The sequence below is a fragment of the Venturia canescens genome, chromosome 4 (assembly GCF_019457755.1).
Source record: "Venturia canescens isolate UGA chromosome 4, ASM1945775v1, whole genome shotgun sequence".
NCBI classification, from domain to species: domain Eukaryota; kingdom Metazoa; phylum Arthropoda; class Insecta; order Hymenoptera; family Ichneumonidae; genus Venturia; species Venturia canescens.
This window is the reverse complement of record NC_057424.1, coordinates 25,000,322-25,011,199: the sequence shown is the minus strand read 5'-3', so window position 1 is coordinate 25,011,199 and position 10,878 is coordinate 25,000,322. Positions and strand designations below refer to the sequence as shown.

General features: G+C 37.7%; 1 protein-coding gene across 2 annotated transcripts; it reads right to left on the bottom strand.

Moving 5' to 3' along the window:
- Positions 1-184: 184 nt before the first annotated feature.
- Positions 185-7,166, bottom strand: LOC122409469 (putative inorganic phosphate cotransporter). Of its 2 annotated transcripts, XM_043417077.1 has the most exons (8): positions 7,042-7,166; positions 6,772-6,950; positions 5,383-5,516; positions 4,936-5,236; positions 4,362-4,600; positions 3,698-3,847; positions 2,731-3,108; positions 185-622 (listed from the first exon to the last, which is right to left on the bottom strand). In XM_043417077.1, the coding sequence occupies exons 2-8, from the start codon at positions 6,842-6,844 to the stop codon at positions 347-349; spliced, it is 1,551 nt and encodes a 516-aa protein (XP_043273012.1). In that variant the 5' UTR covers positions 6,845-6,950; positions 7,042-7,166; the 3' UTR covers positions 185-346. The 2 variants fall into 2 exon arrangements, with proteins under 2 accessions (XP_043273012.1, XP_043273011.1); XM_043417076.1 differs by having other exon boundaries at positions 6,772-7,140.
- Positions 7,167-10,878: the final 3,712 nt, after the last annotated feature.

Below are 10,878 nucleotides of genomic sequence, written 5' to 3'. Positions count from 1 at the left end.
AATATAAAGTTAAAAATTTCACGTTTTCTGGACAACTTTGTGAGATTGTCGCAACACGAGTATGCACGCACATAAACGGTTTTAACGCTTCAAATGTCATTATTTGAGCATTTTCGTCAAATTTCGTACATACATGTAAGGGATTGAAAGTATTACTGATGAAAAAAAAACTGCAGTCATCCAAATATAATAATGGAATCATTTATTTCGAAAAATGAACAAACATAAAACTCGTATCATTTTCCTATGATAATTATATAATGAATAAAAAAATATTGATATATTATTGATGACAATGTTGATAAAATATGAAAGAAGAAAATGATTAATTCTTCGACACGTACCATCATGACACATGACGTGGGTTGAAAAATCCGGAGCTGACTCGAGCAATACTGTTGTCTGAGGTAATTACATTATTTTTCTCATTCATAGTTTTCTCTGATGAGGGATCCTCCGGTATTTTAGACATTGTCACTCGTGATTCATATTTCGTAGGTGGGGAGGTCGACTCATTCCACGGTTGAACCGTTGTTGATCCAAACAGCGCAAACACTATGCTTCCCATCGTATAAATGATAGCTGACAGAATAAATACTTTTCTCCACTGCAATACGTCGGTCTGCAAATAAATAAAGGTCGTCGAATGTGTAAAGTTGATAAAGATGAAATAGTGGTTGCGGTTGGTCCTGCGCCTGCGCCTGACCATTTCATTCAAATGAATTCTATGCGCAGAATTGAATGAGAAAAAAAATAACAAAAATCAAAATCAATCAAGTAAAGTAAAAAAATGCTGCAAATTAAAATTTGCAAATTGCTTCCTCAAGATGGTCAAGATGCACGATGCTCAAAGCTTACTCTATGAGGTGTTATATTTTTCATTTTGGCTTCCTCATAAAGGAAGCTTCGAGCATCGTGCATCTTGACCATTTTGAGGAAGCAATTTGCAAATTTTAATTTGCAGCATTTTCTTTGTATACAGGGAAATAATGTATTTTTTCTGCCCTCCGGGCCGAAGTTGCCGCATTCCGCCTACGTCGGACAGAAAAATCGTATACACACCTCGGGCAGGAAAAAGTAAAGCCTCAGACCACATGTTTGCCAGCCTCGGCCGACAATTACATGTGATCTGAGACTTCCCTTATTTTCCTGCCCTAGGTGTGTAATATACTATTTTCATACCTCGGTCGAAAGTATAACATTTCTGCGCTGTCAAAACTGCACGCGCTTCATTTGTCTCAGCGGGAGCAAAAACTTCTTTCTACATTCCGATAGGTTTGACGTAATTATTCTTTTTAACTTTTGACGTTTGACGTTTGACGTTTGAACCGATATTGCTTACGTATTTTTTGAAAGGTGGTGTCTAGTCATCCGCAAACCGTACGAATAAGGTTATGTTATTCATTCGGAAATATGTTATGGAAATGCCATTTTATTTCCAAGCACTATTATCAAAACAGTACTATACTGCTACAAATCCGAACGAATAACATATATTTATCCTTCCAGATAAAATCAATGTGAAAGCCAAAAATAAAGTGACCAGACTGATAAAATGAATATAGTCGCTCGGAATAATGATCTATTTTCAGGTTCACAGGAATGCAAATATTCATATTAATTATCTTTGCTAATCTTGTTTTTTTATGCCTGCCCCCCCCCCCCCCCCCCCCGACCAGCAGCACTCGCTTCGCTCGTGCAGCAAATGTCGGGGCAGGCATCCAAACATCTTCTATCGATAGATGCATATTTCGGAAGAAACGTACTTTCGACCGGCTATGAAGAAAAATAGTATACACCACACGGGCAGAAGTTTGATAGCCCTGAACTGCGCGTCAAACTTTCTGCCCTTGTAGTGTAATATACTATTCTCTACCTTCTTTTACGAACTTTAATTTATCTCTTTGTTTAAATTCATAAAAAAAAATTAAATGACGAGCCATCAGAAAAAACAGTTTGCAATTTTCATCGTTTTTCTATTTACATTGAAATTAAAGAAAATTCCGACAACTTTGCTGGAAAATATAGAGGAAGTACAGAGTTATACACAATATCTTATAAAATTTCCAAAAATTGAAGCAGTTGGACGATTTTTTGAAAAACTCATATTTTCGTAAAATTCAAAATGTCATAAAATTTGAACCGCTCAACCGATATTCACCAAATTCAATACCAACCTTCCTATTATGATAGTCTATTTATAAAAAAAAAATTATTAATAAATCTCTAAATTTTCGAAAGTTAGAGCGTCGACACCCTTTTTATGAAAATTTCAAAACGTCGTCAGATTCGTAATTTTATACAAATTCTGACAAAATTATCAGAGTGAAGAGCTTGTATAGATTAACATCTGTGCAAAACGGTAGCCCTGTATCTCAAACCATTTCCGAGTTATAAGCGTTTGAATTTTGCAGTGCCATGACACACACACACACGTGCGCCCGCGCGCGCGCACCCACGCACACGCACACACATCCGGACATTTTTTCTAGATATGATTTTTCGATGTTTTAGAACATTTTGAGCACATTGACATTGAAAACTGGAAAAAAAAATTTTTCATCGTCACAAAGCTTCCTCGATGAGGAAGCAAAAGAGAGAGCAAGGAAACTATAACGTTGAGAGCCATGAACCAAAATTTTTTTTTTCACAAAAACGGAATCTCGGAATCGTAAACATGCAGCGGCAGATAGAGCAGCAGTTGACTTTGTGGAAAAAGAAGATACAAACCTTGTCATGGATGATGGCACCAGCAACAATAGGAGCCAGGATACTGCAAACATTAGCTGCCCCATTAGTAATGCCCATAAGAGTACCAGAGTAGTTGGGACTTAGATCCATGTGATTGACTTGATGGCCGCAAAAAATAGCAACATTAGATGCTACTGAGATGGTTAAAAGAGCAACAGCAACGTGTGGTTTATCTTTATCGATAAAACCCAAACCAATGAGTGCAATTGCTGGTAACATTTCACCCAGCGAATTACATGCCTTTCTAGATGTATTCAACGAGGTAATTTTTTTTCTAATCAAAAGATCGGCTATATAACTGACTGGAAAACTGAGAACCCATGCAGTGAAGTATGGAAGAGCGGATACGCGGCCATTCTACAAACATATGAGAAACATCGATAATCAGATAATTTACAAGATAGTGTAACTACAGGCTTCGGCCTAATAACATACTTTTTTTGAGTGGACTCATCATGAGAATCGCTAATCTAATCGTTTCTTCGTTCATCATTCTTGTTTAATCATTTCTATTTTATTCGATAAGTTCAAATTTTTCAACTGCTGCAAGGCGACGCAATTTTATATTTTTTATCGCTACGAAATTTGGGCAAAATCGTTTTGTCCATAGACAAAAAGTGTGCGATGAATTATAGTTGATTTATCGAAAGCGGAATTCAAGGCGTTAAGACGTATTAACCTCAAGCCCAGGGGCTTTCACCATAACGTCTTGCGCCGCTCGAATTCTATGATCGCGAAGCAGATACACATGTTCACAAGCGTGAACACGTTTGCGAAAATTGAAATTTTGATTTTCATAACTGAAAATCTTTAATACTCAATCAATTTCCGTACTGTATAATGTACTCGTTGATTATTCACGAGAGTGGTCAAATGAAATTCGTTTTTTCGACAGACACCTGAGAGAGTATTTATGTAAAAAAAAAGCTATTGACGTGACATTTACCTCTGCGATGGGATACTTTAGTACCTTATCCATGTACATCGGAGTTTTGGTAAGAAGCATCCAGAAACCCCAAGCTTGCGTGCATTGTGCTATTAAGAGAGCCCAAAGCGGGCCAGAAGTTAGAAGGGATAGCCAGGGCGTGGATAAAACCTAAGAATAAGAAAAATTTTTTTATAAAATGGATTTCACGATAAACGGATACTGCTACGTAACGTCATTCGCGCGATTGAATTTATACTAACGAATTTTCGAGTATTAATCTGTCATCTTCTGTTGCTTCTGCCTTAGGTCGAAAAATTGACCTAAGGTGAATTTGTCGAATTTGATGACGTTGAGTCGAACGGGCGGGATAATTTTTTCAACAACGACCACAACAACAAAAACATCAAACAAAGCTATGGAAAGAGTAGAATATTTAAAATCCATTCCTGATTTGACTGTGGTAGCAACAGTCACCGAGTGTCACCCATATACCTATATGTGCGCATACTCGGCAAACGAAGTATTCAATAAATTTCCAGTTTATTTTTCGAAACCATGAAAGCTTCGTAATTGAAAATATTACATGCCAATAAATTCTACCCCGCCTACTAGAATGACCTTTTAACAGTCGAATAACGTTTCGAATATAGTGTATAGTTTGGGTTTGTTTTATCGGGCTTACCTCTGACGTTTCGGTCACGCCCAGACTGACTTCAATGAACTCCTTTTCATCATGAGGTATATTTGGATGATCGGCCGGGGACTCTTTACCAATGAAAAACCAAGCCGTAGACCACGCAATAGTAAGGCCACCCCAAATATAAAAACAACTTGGCCATCCCAGCGAAGAGCCAGAAATAATTCCGCAACTTAACAGAGCTGCTACGTTCCCTACCCATCCACCGGTATACGTAAAAGATCCTGCAAGGTACACACTGGCTTCGTTCGAATTCATTTTTATTTTCATTTCGTTGCTATAGTTGGAGTTTCAACTCTTATTTATGGACGAGAATGATGGCAGCTCATTTTTTTATTGACCTGATCGATGATTACATAACTTTCGTTTCGAATCTATCGGTATCGAGATACGAATACAGAATCGAATGGTTTTAAGATTTATTTTCATTGAATAAACAAACTGGAGTTTTTCACCTGAATGCCGACGAGTCGATGGGGGGGGGGGGGTCTTTAATCACAGCGAGGCGGGGCGAGTAGTCATGAGATTATTTTCATTGTGCGACGTAAATGCTACTTACCGAACCGTCCTCGTTCTTCGATTGGTACCCATTTAGACAAAAGTGTATGAAGTACCGGTGGAACGATGCCTTGACAAGCTCCCGAGATAACTCGACAAACGCAAACACCTGCCCAACCCCCGTAATCTGCTGCGATGGGTATGAGTATTGTAGCAACGCCGCACAGCATCATTGCCCAAGTATAAAGACCGTGTACACCCCACCGTTGTGCAATTAACCCACCGGGTATGTGAGTCGCAACATAGCCCCAAAAAAATGAGCTCAGTATAAGATCTTGAACTGAGTCTTCCCACTCGTACTCCTGTAGATTATCGATAATAGACAGATTTGTCATTAATAATAATAATCAGAATAATAATATAAATACTTTAACGAAAATTCCCAGTCCCAGCAGCAGCAATTAATAATGCAGTAATAAGAAATACATTTCCGAAACCGTGGTCTCACCTTGAAGTTTGGATTCGCCGATTTTGCGTTTGTCATAGCGACAAGCGATATTGAAAGCGCAGCCCTCACAGCATAACAACAAAAAAATCCTAAAGTCATCATGATCGCCTGAATGTGCCTGCATCCAATCATGGCTGCAAAATGCAATAGCAAACAATTTTTACATTCCGCGTACTGCATGCGGAAATTCAATAAAAAATTAAAGAAATCGAGTACACACGCGTAATGACGAGTGTGTTTGATCCAACGAGCCCATCGGATATGTATTTTTTCTCGTTTCCATCGCTCACGTTGAATGATGCTAATTTTTATTTAATTTCAATTTCTGATTTGTTTCCCGCACGATGAGTCTTCCGAATAACCATCAATAAATACTTGGACTCTTTTACATCGATCGATGTTATCATCGTACATTTTAATTTTTATTACAGCTGCGCGTACATAACTCGGATGCCGTGGTATCTTTTTTTATTTAGTTATTCAATTATTGTTTCTCATCTTCGTGAATAAAGATGAAATAATCGCGGCAGCATTCTTCTAAACGTTTTCAATCGAGGTTTTGGTTTAAGTTGCTTACGGTTTTTGTAATATCGCGTTTGAAAACGAGATACCATCATAATAATGTGCTTGTCCGCGAGTGTTGTTTACCCCAGGCGAGAGAGGATTTTTGAGAGGGGGTGGGGGGTAAAAGTAAAACCAAGGAAAACATGATGCGAATCAACGAGTGAAACAACTTGCAATTGGATACTATATAGAAAGGGTCGTTGAGGCAATTCGTTTTATTTTAAACTAAACTCAATGCGTATTCAGTGCGTGTATTAGGCATTTGTTTATGAATGCTTCTGCAAGTTTTATTAAACTATATATGTATATATGATATTTGGGCGGGGAATAAAATTACTTTTCTCAACTTATTTTGTGAATTATAATGTTTTTTTCCTGGGAACGTTTGGAATTATTTGGCAGAATTTTTAGTTCTGGAAAGATTAGATTTTATCAAAATATTTCTGATACCGCATCTGCTGTAGGTAATCGGGAAAAGAATTCCTGGAGCTGTCAAATTAAATCGCAATGAAAAACTTTTTATAAATATGTGATATCGCAGCATTAACACTACCGATGCTTACTCGCAGCATCCTTATATCGCGAATATAGATAATTATACAGATAATACGCATATAGTCAGCTCGATTCATCTTATTATTTAGCTTTAAGAAATCGTAAAATATTTTCAATATTCGCCATCATAATCTGCTTATTAAAAGATTGATGAAAATTTATCGCGGGGTATATAGAGCAAACCAGTGCGTCATAACACGACCAGTACAAGCTAATGTTATTCACATAGCAAGATTTGTTTTATAACGGCACTATAAACAAAATACTTACCTTTGGGTCGGTGAGGCGGTACTTTCATCATCTCTGCCACCGAGATCTTTTTTGATCGAGATCCACGAGTCATCTTGAAACGGGAATTTTTTTGTTCCTTCGTCGATTTATCACACAGTGATTTCGTTTAATAACGCGCAGTACACAAGATTCATTTAAATCTCACCGGAATATTGATTCTATATATACATAGAGAAATGAATAAACGACTATGCACTTTCAAGTTTCACAATCTAAAGTTTATCAAGTTATTTGTTTTCTACTCATTACCTCGAGCGCAATAGTAGCGATGACAAAATAACGGCGTGAAATGCATGCACGTGTAAGCACGAACGTAAAGCCGTCCGAGCTTACCAAGCTGACCGAGCCCTCTTTTTTTCGTTCTACGTATCCACTATATCAATGCTTTCGTTATCCGTAAACGCCCGATCCTGTAATCGGACCGTGATTGCAGTAATTTACGCACACATTCAATACCGTAAATATATATATATATATATATATATATATTATATTCGTATCAAAAATTTTCAGTACAAGCATTTGTTCTGTCCCCATATTCTGCTTCGCATTATCTGATTCAAACACTCGTTTCAAAGATAATGCGATATTAAAAACATTACACGGAAAGTATCAATGTCGATAATCGTCGCATTATCTGAATTTTTTTATTGTGTACAGTACATGAATAAAAAAGTATCCATTTGTCCATATATCTTTATAGCGCGAAGCATTGTGTATAATATATGCGTATGTCAAAATATTCCTCGCTTTAGATTTGTTTCATCATTTCAATTGAAATGAAAAAAAGTATTTCTAATTCGAAAACAATTGCGGAAATGCGCGGTGTTCGCAATATCAATTAAGAGTGTCTTTGTCTATAGCGATTGGTCGCTTATTTTTTCATTATAAAAGCGTATACCGCTTGTCTCGAGTCTCATTTTTTATTACTTTTTTTCTTTTCCTTTTCATCATGACCGATGATTAGCACTTTGTGTATAGCTCGAAACCTTTGGAATATATTAATTTTTCGTTTTGCTTGGGGACTCGCGAGTCTCGGGACAAGTTCACTACACACGTTGATAGCCCCGTTTTTTGTTCGCCCGCGAAGGTTAAGCCGAATAAACTATATAGGGTAGCATGGGGCAAAATGGACACTTAAGGAATTAAGCAAGTTTCATTGATGAGCATATGGTCTTTCAACTATTTTTGAGTTCCAAAATTGATGCCCAATACTTTTTTCCCGAATTTTTCGAAATACAGCCGTTCCAAGCGACTTTCCCCGAATAGAATATCAACTCGGTAATATGGGGAAAGAAATGGAACCACTCAGGCTCCATTCCTTGGATGTAAATGAAAAGAAATGAGTCAAATCTTATAACCCATTTCTGAGTCCCACCATTGATTCATGGTCCTAGTTACCGGAATTTATTCAAAAAAGTTTTCCGGGGCACAACGGACACAGCCTCCAAGAGGCATAAAAATCGAAATTTTTCGAAATATAGCAGTTTAGCAGACAGAAAAAAAGCTCACCAAGATAGCCAAGTCCTCGTCTTTTGAAGACGTTTCTATGCATTTTTTGCGAAGGGTTATATTCGTCGTCCTCCAAAGATTGGATTTACTGTGTAACATGCAAAAGATGGGCACACACCTTGTGTACAAGTGTTGAGGACGAAGATGTCAGCTATATGAGTGCGATTTTTGTAAAAAATGAATAAAAAACCTTTTTTCGCGACGTGAAATTTTGCCCCGCCACTCGTACAAATCGTGTCGACCAGTGGACCGAGTTTACGGCCCATTTTTGACGCTTTTTCAACTCGTTGGGTGTTGGTCGTCGGAACAAGACTCACCGTTGCGTAAATATAATTTTAAGTTATAAACACCACCTGCAGTACCGACTCGAGAGATTTTAGCTACCTTTAGTTACCTACTACCCGCGTTAGGAAAAGTTATTAGGAAAAGAGAGAGAGAGAAAGAATTTACCGTGCATTCCGTTTCTGTTCTTATGATGTTTTTCTGTTGCTCAACCCGATCTCGTTCGCGAAAGGCACTCCTCTCACGTCGTATGCGGACGGCTGAAAGGACACGCTGGCATAGGCCATTCGTTGAACGCCGCCCGTGCCTTTACGGCTGTAGCAACCGAGAGTTGCACCGTTCGCAACACCGTGAATTCGGGTGCCACGGTCCGTGCAATACGGCGCCTCGTCGGCCATGGGGTCCCGGGGAGATTTCTGGGGTAGAGGTGCTGCAATATCCTGGTGGATTATCGTCGTGGGCCCACCGCGAATCCACTGGGCCATTGGGTCACGAGGGAGGCCTCCCCTTTACCCTTCAGAGATGGGTACGGTAGTCAGCAACGGGTTCGTTTTTCAATATTTTTCGACGATTCCTTTTGTATCGCGTATTATTTCTCATCCAGTTTGTAATCTTCCTTTCATTTTTCGCCTGACTTATTTTATATTACCTACGTTGCCTTTTATTTGGTCAATTATTGTATTTATACTGTTATCTGGCGTATTTTTGATTATCTTTTGCCTTTCGCGTTGCCTTCGTGTATTATTTAAGATCGTGGAGCTTCGGCATTACCTTTCGCGTGACCAAAGTTCCCGAGATTAGTACCTTTCGAAATATTCGTCGCCACGCTTTAGCTTTTATTGCGATCGAAATATTATATCGAGAATTATCTGGTGTCGATTACCTTTTGCCTTGCGTTATCTACGACATCCGCGTTAATTACCTGAGATTGACTCGCAGAAGCCACTCATTACCTCTGAATTACCTTAGTAGAGCTAATGTGTTTCGATCTCCTTCGTCGTAATTACTTATTACCTATTACTTTTAGCTACCTTGCGAATTCGGGTAGGCCACGTACGAATTCCTAGTTACCTTTCGATGCGCAGGGCCAATGTGAAATGGCAAATCCAATAAACCATTGTTTATCGCCGAATTATTACTTTGTTAAATTCCCTTGATACGATCTTGATCCCTTGATCCCTTGGTACCTTTTGTTTTGTATAATCTGTTACTTTAACCCTCTCGGGCCGTATTAGGGTGTCCGTTATTTACGAAGTTGATTATTTTTCTTGTTACGCCCTCCAAATATTTAGTTTGTCGTCTAAAAAAAAATATCCGATCATCATAAGCCCTTAATATTCGTAAGAAACCTTGCCCCAACGAAGATACATTTTCCATTTAAATCACAGGGAATTTTGTTACTTTTTACAATTAGTTTTTTCTTTTTTGGACACCTTATTTCACAGTAATGACAAACTCATATCTTTGTATAAAATCGAACGCTCTACAGAAAAGGTCTCTTGAAATTTTTTGATAAATTTACTCCTTCAAAAGTTGTTCAAAGCTGAAGTTGGCCTCTGGGTAAATTCTCAAAGTTTTGTACTTTTACGGCAAAATTATGATTATTTTCATGGAATTCAGTTGTTTAGTCTAAAAAATATATAATTTTGCTTTCTCATAGAGGAAGCTATGAAAAAATTCGAAATGAAAACTATTGATTTTATACAAAAAAAAAAAATATTATTATTATTATTATTATTATTAATTTGAAGCGATATAATCTCAAATTCGTACCGTGACCTCTTGAATTATCGATGATGTTACGAAATTTACAAAATTTACAAAAATAAGAAAAGTCTAACTCGGACTCAGTTGCAACAAGTTTGAATTTAAAGAAAAATCATTTACAGAAAAAAATAGGTTAGGTTGCTTGCTAAAATCAGGAAGAATGTTTGAGGTCAGCTTTTTTGTTCCGAGTTAGAATTTTGAGGAAGGACTGCCTGCCGAATGAGTCGCGCAGCGCTTCTTATACCCGTTCCCCCACCATAAAATTATCGAACGTCGAATTTTCGGTTTTCGCATTGTTATTTAGTTTAATATCATTTGAGCAATTATAATAGCTAAAAGTCACGTACGCGTCCTACAGCCCATGAACGCTCTGCCCGCGCATGCGTCGTAAACACGCGTCTTGTTTTATTTGAATTGACACAAATTATCTAGAAGGAATAATCTTTTTATTATTTTTCTTTGATTCGTTATAATTTTCCGCGTCTTTTGAGCCTAGTTACATAACTTTACGAAATTGCGTTGAGT

What these genes read in the sequence shown, in the direction of transcription:
- LOC122409469 (XM_043417077.1), bottom strand. Translation starts at nt 6,844, where the DNA reads ATGACTCGTGGATCTCGATCAAAAAAGATCTCGGTGGCAGAGATGATG. An exon ending in GCGTGACCGAAACGTCAGAG is followed by an intron (nt 3,848 to 4,361) that starts GTAAGCCCGATA and finishes TCTTATTCTTAG; the next exon opens with GTTTTATCCACGCCCTGGCT. An exon ending in GTGCCATCATCCATGACAAG is followed by an intron (nt 623 to 2,730) that starts GTTTGTATCTTC and finishes ATTTATTTGCAG; the next exon opens with ACCGACGTATTGCAGTGGAG.